Genomic DNA, 21,771 nt, shown 5'->3' with positions numbered 1-21,771 from the left:
TGAGTGAAGTGCTTTGACCCAAGGCGCTGTGTGAGTTTTTTTTAAGCCAAGGTGGCGAATACCATGCCTCGCAAGGGGAAGGAAGGCTTCCCTTCCCCTTTAAGGGTTGATCAATTGAAATTGGAGGCAGCTTAATGCTGCGGCATTGAATTGCGAGGACTTGTGTCAGGAAATCTCCTGACAGCAGGGAATCAGCAATTCAGGCAGGAAAATCACTCGGCATTACAGCGTGAGCTCCAGACTAATGTGATTCAAAGGCAGGGTTGGAAAAGAGCAGGTCCACTCTCCCCATTCACTGCAATTGTATGAGATTTCACGTTGAAGCAGAGTGCTCCGCAATTATTCTTTTAATGCTCAGGAAGAGATTTCCCTCACAAAGGCAGCTCGCTTCGGGAGTCGAAGCGCTTTTTGTGTGGAGCCATTGTTTTTTTTCCCCTGGGTCTTTGTTCCGATTGAGTTACTGAACGATGTCTCCCGTGGTACACGGTTTTGTCAAGGGCTGCTTTCATCTTGTGGGCAGGAGGGGGAACTCTGCAAGCTCCGCAGAGCGAGACGCCTCCACGACAGGCAAGTTTTCTGCCTCTCTCACTTCTCGAAGCAGCAGTTACCCCCCCTCCTCCCCCAGAACAGCCAGCTGAAGAATATAGCTGGCTCTGCGGTGCCCCGACTACAACAAAGGGGTACAAAGCACAGCGATTACGGGTTGCTGGACTGACAATGCAGAGGTCACAAGCTCACACATCATTGTGACTTGGATGTGCATGACCCGTCCCTTCGCTGTCACTGGAATTCCCAGTGTAAATTCCCCGATCTGGGATATTAGTAATCGCACGGATGCTCCACCAGCACACGGGTGGTTTGCATTAACCATCACTCTCACTAGGCAGAGCCAGCTGTGAACCTCCAGACCCAAATGTTCCTCAACACAGACAATAAACGGAGGGTTCTCTCTCAGTGCACAACCACAGGCCTACATTCATTTCAGTGCTGCTGTGGTCATGTATAGAATCATAGAATAGAATCGACACAGTGCAGAAGGAGGCCATTCAGCCCATCGAGTCGGCACCGTCCACAGTCCCACCCAGGCCCTATCCCCGTAACCCCTCGTATTTACCCTAGCTAGTCCCCCTGACACTAATGGGCAATTTAGCACGGCCAATCCACCTAACCTGCACATCTTTGGACACTAAGGGGCAATTTAGCATGGCCAATCCACCTAACCTGCACATCTTTGGACACTAAGGGGCAATTTAGCATGGCCAATCCACCTAACCTACACATCTTTGGACACTAAGGGGCAATTTAGCATGGCCAATCCACCTAACCTGCACATCTTTGGACACTAAGGGGCAATTTAGCACGGCCAATCCACCTAACCCGCACATCTTTGGACTGCGGGAGGAAACCGGAGCACCCGGAGGAAACCCACGCAGACACGGGGAGAACGTGCAGACTCCACACAGACACCCAAAGCCAGAATTGATCCCGGGTCCCTGGCGCTGTGAGGCAGCAGTGCTAACCCACTGTGCCCACCGTGCTGTGGCTATGTTTATTGAAACTAGTGATCCAGAATTGCAGACTAATGATCAAGAGACACGAGTTCAAATCCCGCCACAGCAACTGGGGAATTTAAATTCAATTAATGAGACGAAATCTGGAATTTAAAAAAACTAGGATCAGCAATGTTGAGTATGAAATTACTGGATTGTTGTAAAAGCCTATCTGGTTCATTAATTTGGGAAGGAATCTGCCGTCCTTACCCGGTCTGGCCTAGACGTGACTCCAGAGCCACAGCAATGTGGTTGACTTTTATCTATCCTCTGAAATGGCCGAGCGAGATACTCAGTTCTATTCAAGAAGGCAGCTCAGCACCACTTTCTCAAAGACGCTTAAGAGAGGGACAATAAATGCTGGACTTGCCAACGAGACCTACATCCTAAGAATGGATTAAACAGCACATTAAATGGGACAAAAGCAAAGTACTGCGGAGGCTGGAACCAGTAACAAAAACAGAAAATGCTGGAAAATCTCAGCAGGTCACGCAGCGTCTGTGGAGAGAGAACAGAGCCAACGTTTCGAGTCAGGGTAACAATTGCTCTGTTTTCTCCCCACAGATGCTGCCTGACCTGCTGAGATTTTCCAGCATTTCCTCTTTGTATACACCACGTGGGGCCTTTGTGAGATATTTATCTTACTGGGGGGACTGGGGTGGATTGAACCTAGACTGAGGTGATACTGCACTGCAGTCACAAGCTGTCACCTCAAATGCTAACTTAGCCACACAAATTCTTCTATTGAAACACCCCCGTCTTCAAGAACCAGGGGAGGTGATGTCCAAGTGGTATTATCGCTCGACTATTAACCCAGAAACTCAGCTAATGTTTCTGGGGGGACCCGAGTTCGAATCCCGCCCACGGCAGACGGTGGAATTTGAATTCAATAAAAAATATCTGGAATTAAGAATCTACTGATGACCCATTGTCGGAAAAACCCATCTGGTTCCTTTAGGGAAGGAAATCTGCCGTCCTTACCCCGGTCTGGCCTACATGTGACTCCAGAGCCACAGCCAATGTGGCTAATTCTCAACTGATCTCCAAGGGCAACTAGGGATGGGCAATAAATGCTGGGCCAGCCGGCGACGCCCATGAATTAATAAAGAAAAACAGCGCATGGTAACAAACACACGGTTCTATAAAATAAACAGATTAGTTACGTCTGTTAAAATAGCAGTAAGAAGCACTTTAGATGCACGGGTGTCAAACATTTGTGTATCAGCATCCTATAATGTTATTCATTTAGACATGAGGATTTCAGGCTCAGTCAGGTCAGCGCTAGTAAATCTTTCCTATTGCAATGCAACCCATCGCCAATAACAAGCATTGCCAGCACTGATCAAATCAGAAACATCAATAAATGATGTGATGTGTGGAGAGAAGGAAACTCCAGGGCATGTCACAAGCACACAGTTAGTGCCGTGCTTGAACTTTGCTCTTACAGTTTACACTGACAGCTGAGCTGTGTGATATGCTCCATTAGCAGAGTCAATGATGGATTCCTCGCCTCTCTTGCTGGGTACAAGTGTCAGCAGCCCTCTGGGATCTCACCCAGCAGCCAAACTTCCAAAGCCACACTGAATGGTGAGTGTAATTACTCACCGCAATCAAACATTGCGAAGCTTCATCCTCTTTTTAGACAGACACTCCCACCGACACACACACACACATACACACGCACTCACACACACACACACACTGACACACACACGCACGCATGCACACACACACTCACACACACACTGACGCACACACGCACGCATGCACACACACACACACTCCTGACACACACACCCGCACACACACGTCAACACACACAGACACACATATACACACACACCAACACACCCCGACACATACGCACCGACATACATGCTCTGACACTGACACACACGCTCCGACACCGACACACACGCTCCGACACCGACACACACACACCGACACACACACGCACCGACACACTCGCGCACACACCGACACACACGCGCACACACCGACACACACGCTCCGACACTGACACACACGCACCGACACACACGCACCGACACACACGCACCGACACACACGCACCGACACACACGCACCGACACACACGCACCGACACCGACACACGCGCACACACCGACACAAACTCACCAACACAGATCCACCTGCATTCACACCAACATACATATCAAGAGGCGCACTCATGCCAACACTCAAACCGAGACACATGCAGACACCGACACACACAGAAACAGACACCCACACACACACACACACACACACACACACACACACACACACACACAGATACTCACACAGGATTAAGTCACATGGAATATCCTGTACTTATTCCATAGTGGGGGGGTGTGTAGCTATGTGGGTTACACCCCTGCCTCTGAGCCGGCAGCTCTGGGTTTGAGTGGTTTATTGGGCACAGAAGGAGCGTTGAGAATGCAGTACAATGGTCTGACTGGGAGCCCACTATTCCCCAGTGGTGAATGTGAAGGTACAAAGCAAACGATTCCATCATTGGGTGCTGGATTAGAGACAATTGTTGCCTGTTCCCTGGTATTATTTCCAGCATGAGGGGAATGATGTCACGCCGCTCACTCACACTCACTTTTTGTAACCGGATACCAGTTCCAGGTAGTTGGTTGGGGTGACGTAGTTGTGCCTTCGAAGTTCCAGCAACATTTTTTCGGAATACGTTGTCACTGAACGATGCATTGTCACAAAGATACGCGCCAAATTATTGCGGAGCTAGAACAATGGAACAAACTGTTGGCAACAAGAACCAAGGTTGGGGTTCAGCACAGAAACAGAGCTAATTGGAGCTGGAGGAGGCCATTCAGCCCCTCGAGTCTGCTCCTTCATTCATTATGATCATGGCTGATCATCCAACTCAACAGCCCGATTCCACTTTCTCCCCTTTGCCCCAAGAGCTATATGTAACTCGCACATTCTCCCCACTCCCCGTGGAAGCGAGTCCCACATTCTCCCCACTCCCCGTGGAAGCGAGTCCCACATTCTCCCCACTCCCCGTGGGAGCAAGTCCCACATTCTCCCCACTCCCCGTGGAAGCGAGTCCCACATTCTCCCCACTCCCCGTGGAAGCGAGTCCCACATTCTCCCCACTCCCCCGTGGGAGCGAGTCCCACATTCTCCCCACTCCCCGTGGGAGCGAGTCCCACATTCTCCCCACTCCCTGTGGGAGCGAGTCCCACATTCTCCCCACTCCCCTGTGGGAGCGAGTCCCACATTCTCCCCACTCCCCGTGGAAGCGAGTCACACATTCTCCCCACTCCCCCGTGGGAGCGAGTCCCACTTTCTCCCCACTCCCCGTGGAAGCGAGTCCCACATTCTCCCCACTCCCCCTGGGAGCGAGTCCCACATTCTCCCCACTCCCCGTGGGAGCGAGTCCCACATTCTCCCCACTCTCCGTGGGAGCGAGTCCCACATTCTCCCCACTCCCCCTGGGAGCGAGTCCCACATTCTCCCCACTCTCCCTGGGAGCAAGTCCCACATTCTCCCCACTCCCTGTGGGAGCGAGTCCCACATTCTCCCCCACTCCCCTGATTGCTCTCCCGAATTCCTAACTGGATTTGTTAGTGATCTTCCTATATTTATGGCTGTTTGTCCTTGGTCTCTGCGACTGGTGGGTACATCCTCTGAATATCTAGACTATCACATCCCTGTCGAGTTTTAAAGACTTTTATCAATGTCACACCTCAGCCTTCTCTTTCCCACAGAGAGGTGTCCAGCCTCTCCTGATCACTATCTCGTCTCTGTAAATGTCACACAGGATCGTGTAAAGACACACCTATAGCCGTCAAGCCAGCTCGCCTCGTATCGGACTTTGGGAAGGGTGAATCTGTCAGGGGGACCTCAGGTTTGAGTCCTGGTCAGTGCCAAGATAGTTGCTCTTGGTCTCAGAGGCCACATAGCCACCACACCTGGCTGCAGAAACCCTGCACTTGGGCAACTGCAGTCACAAGGTACACGTGAGGGGAGATTGATCCAGGTGAGGTGTGGAGCTCCACTGCTGTCTCAGGCTGTGGACGGGAGCTATCCCCAGTGTGGTTCAGCATCATTCAGACTGACTGGAGTGCACTGTCACCCAGCCTCTGCACAGTCACAGCTCCTCCTGATTCCTTACCTCCTCTGATCCCCCAAGTTCCACATTCATCAGGTAGCGCTCAGCCACTTCCAGCAAGGCATCCTTTGGCCACTCGGAGAACCAGTCGATGGTGGTGCAGTTCACCAGCGCAGGGTACTGGCGTACACGATTCCTTTCAGACAGTGAAAGAGAAAACTAAATGTCCTCGGGCAGCCTCACTCTGCTGTTTAAAAACTGCCCGCGTCGTTCCGAAGATCACAAGTTATGATTGAGGAAGACCATTTAACCAAAAACAGCTCAAGCACCGAGACACACCCAGTCACCCAGACACACACCCAGACACACCCAGTCACCCAGACACACCCAGACACACCCAGTCACCCAGACACACACCCAGACACACCCAGTCACCCAGACACACACCCAGACACACCCAGTCACCCAGACACACACCCAGACACACACCCAGTCACCCAGACACACACCCAGACACACCCAGTCACACCCAGTCAGTCACCCAGACACACACTCAGTCACCCAGACACACACTCAGTCACCCAGACACACTCAGTCACCCAGACACACTCAGTCACCCAGACACACACCCAGTCACCCAGACACACCCAGTCACCCAGACACACACCCAGACACACCCAGTCACACCCAGTCAGTCACCCAGACACACACCCAGTCACCCAGACACACACTCAGTCACCCAGACACACACCCAGTCACCCAGACACACACCCAGTCACCCAGACACACACCCAGTCACCCAGACACACACTCAGTCACCCAGACACACACTCAGTCACCCAGACACACACTCAGTCACCCAGACAGACACTCAGTCACCCAGACACACACCCAGTCACCCAGACACACTCAGTCACCCAGACACACACCCAGTCACCCAGACACACACTCAGTCACCCAGACACACACCCAGTCACCCAGACACACACCCAGACGCAGCCAGTCACCCAGACGCACCCAGTCACCCAGACACACCCAGTCACCCAGACGCACCCAGACACACCCAGTCACCCAGTCACCCCCAGACACACCCAGTCACCGAGATACACCCAATCACCCAGACGCACCCAGTCACCCAGACGCACCCAGTCACCCAGACGCACCCAGTCACCCAGACGCACCCAGTCACCCAGACGCACCCAGACACACCCAGTCACCCAGAGGCAGCCAGTCACCCCCAGACACACCCAGTCACCCAGACACAGCCAGTCATCCAGACGCACCCAGACACAGCCAGTCACCCAGACACACCCAGACGCAGCCAGTCACCCAGACGCAGCCAGTCACCCAGACGCAGCCAGTCACACCCAGTCACCCAGATGCACCCAGTCACACCCAGACGCACCCAGACACACCCAGTCACCCAGACACACCCAGTCACCGAGAGAACCTCATTCCAATTTCCTTCTGTGTGGGAGGTTAAGTGACGAGTCACGGGGTTGTGGAGGGAGCCGAGTGACACAGTTTGTTTCATTTCATACAATCCTACAGTGCAGAGGGAGGCCATTCGGCCCATCGAGGTCTGCACCGATTCTCTGACAGAGCGTCGTACCCAGGCACTCTCCCCCACCCTATCCCCAAGCACATTTAGCATGGCCAATCCACCTAACCCACACATCTTTGGAGTGTGGGAGGAAACCGGAGCACCCGGAGGAAACCCACGCAGACACGGGGGGAACGTGCCAACTCCACACAGACAGTGACCCGAGGCCGGGATTGAACCCGGGTCCCCGGCGCTGTGAGGCAGCAGTGCTAACCCACTGTGTCACTGTGTGCAAGTCAGACAAAGTCAGCCACATGGATAATAATGAAAAGTGCCACAGTGGAGCAAAGCAGAGGCCATCATAAGAACATAAGAACATAAGAAATAGGAGCAGGAGTAGGCCATCTAGCCCTTCGAGCCTGCCCCGCCATTCAATAAGATCATGGCTGATCTGACGTGGATCAGTACCACTTACCCGCCTGATCCCCATAACCCTTAATTCCCTTACCGATCAGGAATCCATCCATCCGCGCTTTAAACATATTCAGCGAGGTAGCCTCCACCACCTCAGTGGGCAGAGAATTCCAGAGATTCACCACCCTCTGGGAGAAGAAGTTCCTCCTCAACTCTGTCTTAAACCGACCCCCCTTTATTTTGAGGCTGTGTCCTCTAGTTTTAACTTCCTTACTAAGTGGAAAGAATCTCTCCGCCTCCACCCTATCCAGCCCCCGCATTATCTTATAAGTCTCCATAAGATCCCCCCTCATCCTTCTAAACTCCAACGAGTACAAACCCAATCTCCTCAGCCTCTCCTCATAATCCAAACCCCTCATCTCCGGTATCAACCTGGTGAACCTTCTCTGCACTCCCTCCAATGCCAATATATCCTTCCTCATATAAGGGGACCAATACTGCACACAGTATTCCAGCTGCGGCCTCACCAATGCCCTGTACAGGTGCATCAAGACATCCCTGCTTTTATATTCTATCCCCTTCGCAATATAGGCCAACATCCCATTTGCCTTCTTGATCACCTGTTGTACCTGCAGACTGGGCTTTTGCGTCTCATGCACAAGGACCCCCAGGTCCCTTTGCACGGTAGCATGTTTTAATTTGTTTCCATTGAGATAGTAATCCCATTTGTTATTATTTCCTCCAAAGTGTATAACCTCGCATTTCTCAACGTTATACTCCATTTGCCATATCCTCGCCCACTCACTCAGCCTGTCCAAATCTCTCTGCAGATCTTCTCCGTCCTCCACACGATTCACTTTTCCACTTATCTTTGTGTCGTCTGCAAACTTCGTTACCCTACACTCCGTCCCCTCCTCCAGATCATCTATATAAATGGTAAATAGTTGCGGCCCGAGTACCGATCCCTGCGGCACGCCACTAGTTACCTTCCTCCAACCGGAAAAACACCCATTTATTCCGACTCTTTGCTTCCTGTCGGATAGCCAGTCCCCAATCCACTTTAACACACTACCCCCAACTCCGTGTGCCCTAATCTTCTTCAGTAGCCTTTTATGGGGCACCTTATCAAACGCCTTTTGGAAATCCAAAAACACCGCATCCACCGGTTCTCCTCCATCAACCGCCCTAGTCACATCTTCATAAAAATCCAACATGTTCGTCAAGCACGACTTTCCCCTCATGAATCCATGCTGCGTCTGATTGATCGAACCATTTCTATCCAGATGCCCTGCTATCTCCTCTTTAATAATGGATTCCAGCATTTTCCCTACTACAGACGTTAAGCTGACCGGCCTATAGTTACCCGCCTTTTGTCTCCTTCCTTTTTTAAACAGCGGCGTAACATTAGCCGTTTTCCAATCAACCGGCACTACCCCAGAATGCAACGAGTTTTGATAAATAATCACTAACGCATCCACTATTACCTCTGACATTTCTTTCAATACCCTGGGATGCATTCCATCCGGACCCGGGGACTTGTCCACCTTCAGTCCCATTAGTCTACCCAGCACTGCCTCTCTGGTTACATTAATTGTATTAAGTATTTCTCCTGCTGCCAACCCTCTATCGTTAATATTTGGCAAACTATTTGTGTCCTCCACCGTGAAGACCGACACAAAAAACTTATTTAAAGACTCAGCCATATCCTCATTTCCCACTATTAACTCCCCCCTCTCGTCCTCCAAGGGTCCAACATTCACTCTAGCCACTCTATTCCTTTTTATATATTTATAAAAACTTTTACTATCATTTTTTATATTAATTGCTAGCCTAGCTTCATAGTCTATCCTTCCTTTCTTTATCGCTTTCTTAGTCTCTCTTTGTTGTTTCTTAAATTTTTCCCAATCACTTGTTTCTCCACTATTTTTGGCCACTCTGTACGCAGCTGTTTTTATTTTAATACTCTCCTTTATTTCCTTCGTTATCCACGGCTGGTTCTCCCTTTTCTTACAATCCTTGTTTTTTGCTGGAATATATTTTTGCTGAGAACTGAAAAGGATCTCCTTAAAAATCCTCCACTGTTCCTCAGCTATCCTACCTGCCAGCCTGCTCTCCCAGTCTACCTTAGCCAATTCATCCCTCATCCTATTATATTTCCCTCTGTTCAAACAGAGGACACTGGTTTGGGACCAAACTTTCTCCTCTTCCATCTGAATCAGAAATTCGACCATATTGTGGTCACTAGACCCAAGAGGGTCCTTCACAATAAGATCCTTAATTCTACCTACCTCGTTACACAATACCAGATCCAAAATAGCTCGTTCCCTCGTCGGTTCCGTAACATGCTGTTCAAGGAAACTATCCCGACAGCATTCTAAGAACTCTTCCTCCATTCCACCCTTACCGACTTGAGTCTGCCAGTCAATGTGCATGTTGAAGTCCCCCATGATTATTGCCGTTCCGTTTTTACACGCATCCCTTATCTGCTTGTTTATAGCCCTCCCCACCTCAACATTATTATTTGGGGGCCTATATACCACACCTACTAGTGTCTTTCTCCCTCTACTATTCCTCATCTCTACCCATAATGATTCCACGTTTTGTTCCTCAGAGCCTATGTCATCCCTCAGTACTACCCTGATATTATCTCTTATTAATAGCGCGACCCCACCACCTTTTCCTTCCTGTCTATTCTTCCTAAACGCCTGATACCCCTGGATATTCATCTCCCAGTCCTGGTCACCTTTCAGCCACGTTTCTGTAATGGCCACTAGATCGTACCCACTCGTGCTGATTTGCACCATCAACTCATATACCTTGTTCCGAATGCTTCGTGCATTCAGGCAAAGTGTCCTTATTCCAGCTTTTATCTGGACCCGCTTTGATGAGTCGCGAACACCCTCTCCCTCTACTCCCTTATCTAAATTACCGCCTTCATTCACTTGCACCCTCTCCTCTACCATTAATTTTGTAATTCCCCTTACCCCTACATCCTCCACCCCATCAATTAGTTCCTTGATCCTAGTCAACTCTTCTAGCTCCCCTCCCCCCAACCTATCTAGTTTAAATTCTCCCCAGTAACTTTAGCCAACCTACCGGCCAGGATATTGGTCCCCGTGTGATTCAAGTTCCACCCGTTTTTTGTATACAGATCACCCCTGCCCCTAAAGAGGTCCCAATGGTCCAGGAACCTGAATCCCTGCCCCCTGCACCAGTCCCTCAGCCACACATTCATCTTCCACCTCACTCCATTCCTGCCCTCACCTTCCCGTGGCACAGGCAGTAATCCTGAGATTACTACCTTTGCTTTCCTCTTTCTCAGCTGTCTCCCTAATTCCCTGTACTCCCTTTTCATGACCCCTTCTCCCTTCCTACCCACATCAGCGGTACCAATATGTACCGCTACCTCAGGCTCCTCTCCCTCCCACCTCAGGATTTCCGGGACGCGACTAGCGACATCCTGGATCCATCAGGCCCCAAAAATAGAGAACTGAAAAGGAGAGAACCGCACGGACAAGGACTGGACTTGGAACAGAGAACAGTACAGCACAGGAACAGGCCCTTCGGCCCTCCAAGCCTGTGCCGATCACGTTGTCCTATCGAGACCAGCCGCCTGTATCTCTCTATTCCCCATCTGTTCATGTGTCTATCCAGATAAGTCTTAAATGTCACTAATGTGTCTGCCCCAACCCCCTCACATGGCAGCGCATTCCAGGGCCCCCACCACCCTCTGTGTGAAACACTCCCCCCCCGCACATCTCCACTGAACCTTTCCCCCCTTTTCTTGAACTTGTGCCCCCTGTAATTGTCATTTCTGCCCCTGGGAAAAAGCTTCCAACTCTTCACCCTATCCACACCCCTCATAATTTTATAAACTTCTATCGGGTCGCTCCCTCAGCCTCCGTCTTTCCAGGGAGAACAATCCCAGTTTATTCAATCTCTCCTCATAGCTAAGACCCTCCATACCAGGCAACATCCCCAGGTAAACCTTGTCTGCACTCCCTCCAAAGCCTCCACGTCCTTCTGGTAGTGTGGAGACCAGAATTGCACTCAGTATTCCAAATGTGGCCTCACCAATGTTTTGTACAACTGGAACATAAGTTGCCCATCATGAAGTTATCGATCTGAAGCAACAACTCAATGGCGCTGCAATTCGTTGGGAACCAGCAACCTGGACTTAAAGCAATGGCGCCTGTTTGATGCTGAATACAGGCCTTCAGTGTAAAAATAACAAATCCTTTTGGTCTGTTTTGAAACGCTCTCATTCTCTATGCTAACACCTCACCTGAAAGGGTCTCCGATGGGACTCATGCACATCACGACATGGAGGTTATTACGCACTCTTTCCATCAGGAAATTGAAGATGCTTTCATTTGTCTGCGATATGGATTCTTCTTTCGCTGCGTCTAACAAGGAGTTTTTAATCTGGCAATGGAGAAGATGGTTAATAGTGGCAGCAGATCCCTGCCTTGTTTCACTATCTCCCAGGTCAGTGACCCTGGTAAAGCCCAGCCTGCAGGAAAGGGAGGCCCAAGCCTCCTCACTGGCGGAACCCACTCAGCTCTTGTCAATGTTGCCGGGGAGGAGCGCCAGTTTGACACTTTACACCACACCGAGCCATTGCTAAAAGATTCTGAACACAACAAGGGATTGCCACATTATCGACGCAAAGGACATTCACTCTGCCAATGACCTAATAACATAAAATGTGAAGTTTCACCACCACAGAAAGTAGTTGAGGCCAAAACGTTGTGTGATTTCAGGAAGAAATTAGATTTCGCTCTCGGGTTTAAAGGGATCGAGGGATATGGGGGGGGAATTGGGGGCATCAGGATATTGAATTCGATGATCAGCCACGATCATAATGAATGGGGGAGCAGGCTCGAAGGGCCGAATGGCCTCCTCCTGCTTCGGGTTTCCATGTTCTTGTTTTACAGTCAGTCATTTTATTCCACGGTGACACTTGTGCCAGTATCTGACAAGCTGGAGATGCATCGAATCATAGAATCCTACAGTGCAGAAGGAGGTCATTCGGTCCATCGAGTCTGCACTGACCACAATCCCACCCCAGGCCCTATCCCTATAACCCCATGCATTTACCCTAGCTAGTGCCCCCTGACACTAAGGGTCAATTTAGTACGGCCAATTCACCTAACTCACACATCTTTGGAGTGTGGGAGGAAACCGGAGTACCTGAAAGGAAACCCACGCAGACACGGGGAGAACGTGCAGACTCGGTGACCCAAGCCGGGAATCGAAGCCGGGTACCCTGGCGCTGTAAGGCAGTGGTGCTAACCACTGTGCCACCATGCCACCCTGAACCAGCGGAACCTTTCTGGTTGCCTTTCGACAATGAGGGAGTGTGGGGAAGAAAGGATTTTGGCTCTCGCCCGTGCCCCACTGCATTATCACTGGGTGAACTTTCCCAGTGAGAAACTAATCATGGCTAATGAGCATTTGCTGTGTTGTACACTGCCTCCCCCTCCGATGTACTTGACGGGCTGTGAATACCCCAGGGATGTTGTGGGGAGGAGAATAACACAACAGAAGGGCAACTTCTTTCTGTTTCTCACACTATGAGAGGGAAATTGCTAAAACATTCTTGAATCGGAAAATGGATTCTAACCAGCAGAGTTCTGGGCTAATTGTCACATTGCCGATTTTTCCCCCAGTGCAGAGTTTGTTTGCGATGTGTACTGGGAGTGTGAGTGTAACTGTAATCAGGATGGAACCTGATTGTGTGGAGTATAGAGAGTGGTTTATCACCACTGCCCTTATATCTGGGACCAGCTACGCACCTCTTCAAACTCGTCTGCTTTGAACAGGTTTGGAACTTCTCCGGAGCTCAGGATGTTATTAATATCTTCCAAGAAGGCTTCTTCAACTAACTGGGTGTCCGTGAACAGGAACATGGTGGGGTTATTTGCAACTCCTGCCTCGCGGTAGATTTTCTTCAGGTCTACAAATGTACAGTTAAGTTCAGTCAACAGGGTAAGGGATTGACTTTACTTTCCTTACCTTTTCGCGGAGTTTCTTTTTTCCTAGTTTAAAGTGGAAAGCGGAAGTAGGCCGGCCGCGGGGCGACCTGGGAAGGAATTTTTTATTTTGTTATATAAGTGCGCGGAAGGTTTAAAAAGCAGGCCGCACTATCCATCGGGCAGCGTCGTTAGCGGGCAGCGTCATTAGTGGGCAGCGTCGTTAGCGGGCAGCGTCGTTAGCGGGCAGCGTCGTTAGCGGGCAGCGGAGTGAGCAGGTAGCAGAGTGAGGGCTGAAGGGCTTTGGCTCAACGGGCTTAGGCAGAAACGGGCGAGGCAGGATAGGTTTAGTTCTTAGTTTTTAAAAATTTAAAAACAAGGCAAATAAAATAAGGATGGAGCGTCATGTGATGTGTTGTTCCTGCACGATGTGGGAGCTGGTGGACCCCACTGTGGTTCCCAGTGAGCATGTCTGCAGTAAGTGTTGGTTGTTTGAGGAACTCCGGCTCAGGGTTGATGAGCTGGATTCTGACCTTCAGACACTGCGACACATCAGGGAGGGGGAGAGTTACCTGGACGCTGTATTTCAGGAGGCAGTAACACCCCTTAGACTAACAAATTCAGCCAGTGGTCAGGGACAAGAGAGTGTGGCTGCGAGTGAGGCAGGTAGCGGGCTCCAGGAGGTAGAGTTCTAGGAGCCTCAGTCCCTGAACCTCTCCAACAGGTTCGAGATTCTTGCTCCCTGTGTGGACGGGAACGGGGACTGCAGGGAGGGTGAGCAAGCTGACCACAGCACCGTGGTACAGGGAGCTGTTCAAGTGGGGGGAGAAAAAAGAAATGTAGTGGTAATTGGGGAGAGTGTAGTTAGAGGCATTGACACTGTTCTCTGTGACCAGGATCGAGAATCCCGAAGGTTGTGTTGCCTGCCTGGTGCTCGGGTTCGGGATATCTCATCTGGGCTGCAGACGAACTTGGAGTGGGAGGGTAAAAATCCAGTTGTTGTGGTCCACGTCGGTACCACCGACAGAGGCAGAACAGGAACAGAGGTTCTGCTAAGGGAGTATGAAAAGCGAGGAGCTAAATTAAAAAGCAGAACCAAAAAGGTAATAATCTCTGGATAACCACCTGAGGCACGAGCTAATTGGCACAGGGTCAATAAGATTAAGGAGGTAAATGCGTGGCTCAAAGATTGGTGTGGGAGGAATGGGTTTGAATTCATGGGACATTGGCACCAGTATTGGGGAAGAGGGGACCTGTTCCGAGGGATGGTCTTCATCTGAATCGTGCTGGGACCAGAGTCCTGGCGAATCGTATAACTAGTGCTGTAGATAGGGCTTTAAACTAAATAGTGGGGGGGAGGGTTCAGTTGCATGGAGAATTAGAAAATCAAAGGTAAAGGAGAGGGTAGGAGTGCAGGTTAATGATGAGGACTTTCAACTAGTTAAAGGAGCCGAGGGCTCAGGAGAGGTTAGTAAAGTTTCCAGACCATGTAATAGAACAGAGAGTATAGAAGGTGGCAGGAATCTAACCTCAGGCAGAGTAAAAAAGGTGACAAGCATGAGAAGGGAGGTTGTCAACACAGTGCAAGGAGATGGTCGGGGGAAGAATAACCAGTCTGTGACAGGAAGGGACAGAGCATGCAAACAAAGGAATGCACTAACAAATCGGGTCCAGGTAAGAAAGACTAACATAAAGACACTTTACCTGAATGCACGTAGCGTTCGAAACAAAGTGAATGAGTTGTCGGCACAAATCAGTACAAATGGGTATGATCGAGTGGGCATTACAGAAACGTGGTTGCAGGGTGACCAGGACTGGGAACTGAATATCCAAGGGTATCAGACATTTCGGAAGGATGGACAGGAAGGAAAAGGAGGTGGGGTAGCTCTGTTAATTAAAGACAACATCAGGGCGGTAGGGAGAGATGATATAGGCTCTAAGGAGCAAAATGTGGAATCAATGTGGGTGGAGATAAGGAATAGTAAGGGGAAAAAGTCACTGGTGGGCGTAGTCTATAGGCCCCCAAATAATAACTGCAAGGTGGGGCGGGCTATAAACAAACAAATAACAGATGCATGTAGAAATGGAACAGCAATAATCATGGGGGATTATTGATTGGTCCATATTGATTGGTCAACTCAAGTCGGACGCGGCGGACTTGAGGAAGAGTTCTTAGAATGCTGTGGCGATAGTTTCCTCGAACAGTATGTTACAGAACCTACGGGGGAGCAAGCTATCTTGGATCTGGTCCTGTGTAATGACACAGGTAAAATTAATGATCTCCTTGTGAGGAGTGATCTCTCTTGGAATGAGTGATCACAATATGGTTGAATTTCTAATACAGATGGAGGGTGAGAAAGTAGGGTCCCAAACCAGTGTCCTCTGCTTGAACAAGGGGGATTACAATAGGATGGAGTTGGCTAATGTAGACTGGGAACACAGACTAATTGGTGGGACAGTTGAGGAACAGTGGAGGATTTTTAAGGAGATTTTTCTCAGTACTCAGGAAAAATATATTCCAGTGAAAAAGAAGGAATGTAAGGAAAGGGATAACCAGCCGTGGATAACTAAGGAAATAAAGGAGAGTATCAAATTAAAAACCGATGCATACAGAGTGGCCAAAATTAGTGGGGAACTAGAAGATTGGGAAGGCTTTAAAAAACAACAAAGAACTAGTAAGAAAGCAATAAAGAAAGGAAAGATAGATTATGAAAGTAAACTAGCACAAAATATAAAAACTGATAGTAAAAGTTTTTACAAATATATAAAATGGAAAAGAGTGGCTAAAGTAAATGTTGGTCCCTTAGAAGATGAGAAGGGGGATTTAATAATAGGAAACGAGGAAATGGCCAAGGCCGTAAACAAGTTTTTTGTGTCGGTCTTCACAGTGGAGGACACAAATAGCATACCAATAATTGACGTCATGGGACTGTAGGGGGTGAGGACCTTAAAACGATCACTATTACTAAAGAGGTGGTGCTGGGTAGGCTAATGGGACTAAAGGTAGACAAGTCCCCTGGTCCGGATGGAATGCATCCCAGGGTACTGAAAGAAACGGCAGAAGAAATAGCAAATGTATTAGTTGTAATTTATCAAAATTCACTGGACTCTGGGGAGGTGCCGGCTGATTGGAAAACAGCTAATGTAACGCCACTGTTTATAAAAGGAGGCAGACAAAAGGCAGGTAACTACAGGCCGGTTAGCTTAACATCCGTAGTTGGGAAAATGCTGGAATCTATCATTAAGGAAGAAATAGCAGGACACCTGGAAAAGAATGGTTCAATCAAGCAGACGCAGCATGGATTCATGAAGGGAAAGTCATGTTTGACTAACTTCCTGGAATTTTTTGAGGATATAATGAGTGCGGTTGACAAAGGGGAACCGGTGGATGTGGTGTATTTAGGTTTCCAGAAGGCATTCGATAAGGTGCCTCACAAAAGGTTGCTGCATAAGATAAAGGTACACGGAGTTGGGGGTAAAGTGTTAGTGTGGATTGAGGATTGGCTATCTAACAGAAAACAGAGAGTCGGAATAAATGGGTGCTTTTCCGGTTGGCAATCAGTGACTAGTGGCGTGCCGCAGGGATCGGTGCTGGGGCCTCAACTATTTACCATATACATAGACGATCTGGAGGAGGGGACCGAGTGTAGGGTGATAAAGTTTGCGGATGACACAAAGATGAGTGGGAAAGCGGATTGCGTGGAGGACACAGAGAGTCTGCAGAGAGATTTGGATAGGCTAAGTGAGTGGGCGAGGATCTGGCAGATGGAGTATAACGTTGGTAAGTGTGAGGTTATCCACTTTGGAAGGAATAATAGTAAAATGGACTATTATTTAAATGGTGAAAAATTACAACATGCTACTGTGCAGAGGGACCTGGGGGTCCTTGTGCATGAATCACAAAAACACAGTTTGCAGGTGCAGCAGGTAATCAAGAAGGCGAATGGAATGTTGGCCTTTATCGCGAAGGGGATGGAGTATAAAAGCAGGGAGGTCTTGCTGCAACTGTACAGGGTACTGGTGAGGCCGCACCTAGAGTACTGTGTACAATTTTGGTCCCCTTGTTTAAGAAAGGATATATTAGCTTTGGAGGGGGTACAGAGAAGGTTCACCAGGTTGATTCCAGTGATGAGGTGGTTAGCTTATGAGGAGAGATTGAGTAGACTGGGCCTGTACTCGTTGGAGTTTAGAAGGCTGAGGGAGATCTTATAGAGACATATAAGATAATGAAGGGGCTCGACAGGGTAGAGGCAGAGAGATTCTTTCCACTTAGAAAGGAAACAAGAACTGGAGGACACAGCCTCAAAATACGGGGGAGTCAATTTAGAACAGAGTTGAGGAGGAACTTCTTCTCCCAGAGGGTAGTGAATCTTTGGAATTCTCTGCCCAATGAAGCAGTAGAGGCTACCTCGTTAAATGTGTTTAAGTCACAGATAGATAGATATTTAACCATTAAGGGAATTAAGGGTTATGGGGAGCGGGCAGGTAAGTGGAACTAAACCCACTATCAGATCAGCCATGATCTTATTGAATGGAGGGGCAGGCTTGAGGGGCTAGATGGCCTACTCCTGCTCCTATTTCTTATGTTCTTATGTTCTTATCAGCAATGTTAATTTTTTAAGATACTTCATTCTCTCCTGGGTCCCCATTTCCTCTCCTCGGACCAGGAGGCGCTGGGCACCATCCAGTCCCTCACCCACGTAACCATCCACTCCCTCACCCGCGTGACCATCCACTCCCTCACTCGCGTAACCATCCACTGCCTCAACCGTGCGACCATCTACACTCACCGCAGCGGCACCAGAGAATCCCAGCCGTGGGTGAGGCCGGAATTGTCCGACCCCAATGTCAGATGGCAGGAAGGAGATTAATATTTTAAAACAACACCAAGACTCAGACCTACCTTCTCTGAACTCCATCTTGCGGTAGACCTTGGTGACTTCGATTTGGTAGGTGTTGTAGGTGGAGATGAAGGCAGAGAGCTGAGAGAGACTCTGTCGTCCACTGCCCCCTATCCCAACCAACAGCATGTTCCCACGGGGTTGACTGATCACACGGATAATCCTCGTCACTGAGGAAGGAAAAGTGAGGAACACACATTCAATCTGAGGTTTAACAGGGCAGGAGCGGGCCACCCTGTCGGGGCACTGTTGTGGCAATTCTGATCTCCTAAATCATAACCCAGAGACTGTTACCGCCAATCTATCCATTAAACACAAGAGGTTAGCGATAGAGACCCTGAAATCTTGATTTTGATTTGATTTATTATTGTCACATGTACTGGGACACAGTGAAAAGTATTGTTTCTTGCGCACTATACAGACAAAGCATACCGTTCATAGAGAAGGAAAGGAGAGAGTGCAGAATGTAGTGTTACAGTCATAGCTAAGGGTGTAGAGAAAGATCAACTTAGTGCAAGGTAGCTCCATTCAAAAGTCTGACAGCAGCAGGGAAGAAGCTGTTCTTGAGTCGGTTGGTACGTGACCTCGGACTTTTGTATCTTTTTCCCGAAGGTGGAAGAGAGAATGTCCGGGGTGCGTGGGGTTCTTAATTATGCTGGCTGCTTTTCCCGAGGCAATGGGAAGTGTAGACGGAGTCAATGGATGGGAGGCTGGTTTGCGTGATGGATTGGGTTACATTCACGACCCTTTTGTAGTTCCTTGCGGCCTTGGGCAGAGCAGGAGCCCATACCAAGCTGTGATACAACCAGAAAGAATGCTTTCTATGGTTTTAAGGATAGAATAAATCAATTGTCCCCAAGCTGTGGCCTAATTTGAACATGTGAGATGCAGCCAGCAGGATGTGGGTGTGGTGGGGAGTTGTGGGTGTGGTGGGGAGTTGTGGGCGTGGTGGGGAGTTGTGGGCGTGGTGGGGAGTTGTGGGCGTGGTGGGGAGTTGTGGGCGTGGTGGGGAGTTGTGGGCGTGGTGGGGAGTTGTGGGCGTGATGGGGAGTTGTGGGTGTGGTGGGGAGTTGTGGGCGGGCTTGTTGGAGTTGACCACATTGCTGTGGCTCTGAAGTCACATGTCGGGAGTCCTAGACCGGGTAAGGATGGAAAATTTTCTTTCCTAAGGGACATGAGCGGCACAGTGGCAAGCTCTGCTGCCTCACAGCGCCAGGGACCCGGGTTCAATCCCAACCTTGGGCGATTGTCTGTGTGGAGTTTGCACATTCTCCCCGTGTCTGTGTGGGTTTCCTCCAGGTGCTCCGGTTTCCTCCCACAGTCCAAGATGTGCGGGTTAGGGTGGATTTGCCATGCTAAATTGCCCCTTAGTGTCAGGTGAACTAGCTAGGGTAAAAGTGTGGGGTTACGGGAATAGGGCCTGGGTGGATTGTGATTGGTGCAGATTCGATGGGCCGAATGACCTCCTTCTGCACTGTAGGGATTCTATGATTAGCAAACCAGGTAGGCTTTTCCGACAATCGACAATGGTTTCACGGTCATCATTGGACTTTTAATGCCAGATTTTTATTGAATTCAAATTTCACCATCCGCCGTGGTGGGGTTTGAACCCGGGGACGCCAGGTCTTGCTCGGCTCTCTGGGCTACTTGTGCAGTGACAACACAACTACACCACTGCCTCCCCACAGCATTACAACGGTAAGAGTGGGTACAAGACTTAACAATAACTTGGCAGCAAACCCAAGAAAGCTTTTCAACAAAAGGAGAAAACAGATGTGGAACTGATCCCTGAAACAAACTCTACAAATAATCTCTGCAGAGAACTGGAGATCTTTTCCGTGTAAGGTCAGGAGCGCAATCTTTATCATTTCATTACCGATAGAGCACCAAGAAATCTTTCCTGTGGTAGGAAAGCAAGTAGGGCCAACTGATAGAAAATAAGAGGCCTTACCCTCATCCCTGAAATTTGGCATGTCAGCTACGACTCTCACCAACTTTTACAGGTGCCCCATAGAAAGCATTCTTTCTGGTTGTATCACAGCTTGGTCTGGGGCTCCTGCTCTGCCCAAGACCGCAAGGAACTACAAAAGGTTGTGAATGTAGCCCAATCCATCACGCAAACCAGCCTCCCATCCATTGACTCTGTCTACACTTCCCGCTGCCTCGGGAAAAGCAGCCAGCATAATCAAGGACCCCACGCACCCCCGGACATTCTCTCTTCCACCTTCTTCCATCGGGAAAAAGATACGAAAGTCTGAGGTCACGGACCAACCGACTCAAGAACAGCTTCTTCCCTGCTGCTGTCAGACTTTTGAATGGACCTACCTCGTATTAAGTTGATCTTTCTCTACACCCTGGCTGTGACTGTAACACTACATTCTGCACTCTCTCCTTTCCTTCTCTATGAACGGTATGCTTTGTCTGTATAGCGCAAGAAACAATACTTTTCACTGTATCCCAGTACATGTGACAATAATAAATCAAATTAAATCAAATCTTTATCCTCATGAGCGTGCCAATACTGTAAGAGGAAGATGATCGGTATGTAAAGGAATGCAAGGCACTGGAGGGGTTGTACAACGGTTACCGTGTTCGATAGCATCTTTGAACAAGACGAGGCTCATGGGTACCACCCCAGGGGTGGAATTATACTCAGACAGCTGGTGCTCCATGTACGTTTTCAACACCTTGAAGTTCGTCAGGTCTTCATATACATCGCCCCGGATGAAGTCACCTGGAAAAGAGAGAGAGAGAAACCCTCAGTTTCCCACTTGTAGGAGAGCTGTCTGTGGAGAGAGGGCTGGGGATGCGAGGAGGCAGGATGTTAAATGTGGGATTGGGAGAAGCAGAACTGCACCTGCAGCTAAGTGTAAGAGTGTCGTCACAAGCAATTCCAAGGCCAAAGACAGCAGGGTGGCACAGTGGGTTAGCACTGCTGCCTCACAGCGCCAGGGACCCCGGGTTCAATTCCAGCCTCAGGTCACTGTCTGTGCGGAGTCTGCACATTCTCCCCGTGACTGCGTGGGTTTCCTCCGGGTGCTCCGGTTTCCTCCCACACTCCAAAGATGTGCGGGTTAGGTGGATTGGCCATGCTAGATTGTCCCTTGGTGTCCAAGGATGTGCAGGTTACGTGGATTGGCCATGCTAAATGTGCAGGGTTACGGAGATGGGAAGGGGGACAGGGGGATGTAGCTGAGTAAGATGCTGTTTCGGAGAGTCAGTGCAGACTTGATGGGCCAAATGGCCTGTTTCTACACTGTAAGGAGTCGATGATCCTATGATGTCTTTGACGAGTGGCTCAGACCAA

The 21,771-nt window shown here is 49.4% G+C and overlaps 1 protein-coding gene across 1 annotated transcript in view; it reads right to left on the bottom strand.

Moving 5' to 3' along the window:
- The window catches only part of LOC144488012 (dynein axonemal heavy chain 2-like), a gene marked incomplete at both ends in the record, with an annotated part of 107,533 nt that overhangs the window by 52,480 nt on the left and 33,282 nt on the right, over window positions 1-21,771 (bottom strand). Inside the window, 6 exons of the mRNA XM_078206029.1 lie at window positions 4,159-4,298; window positions 5,695-5,827; window positions 11,874-12,013; window positions 13,387-13,547; window positions 18,467-18,634; window positions 21,052-21,198. Coding sequence (XP_078062155.1) covers window positions 4,159-4,298; window positions 5,695-5,827; window positions 11,874-12,013; window positions 13,387-13,547; window positions 18,467-18,634; window positions 21,052-21,198 — 889 coding nt within the window. The remainder of the gene's footprint in view (window positions 1-4,158; window positions 4,299-5,694; window positions 5,828-11,873; window positions 12,014-13,386; window positions 13,548-18,466; window positions 18,635-21,051; window positions 21,199-21,771) is intronic.

The sequence above is a fragment of the Mustelus asterias genome, unplaced genomic scaffold, assembly GCF_964213995.1.
Source record: "Mustelus asterias unplaced genomic scaffold, sMusAst1.hap1.1 HAP1_SCAFFOLD_1201, whole genome shotgun sequence".
Taxonomy (NCBI): Eukaryota; Metazoa; Chordata; class Chondrichthyes; order Carcharhiniformes; family Triakidae; genus Mustelus; species Mustelus asterias.
The sequence above is the reverse complement of the archived record's forward strand: the minus strand, read 5'-3'. Positions and strand labels throughout refer to the sequence as shown.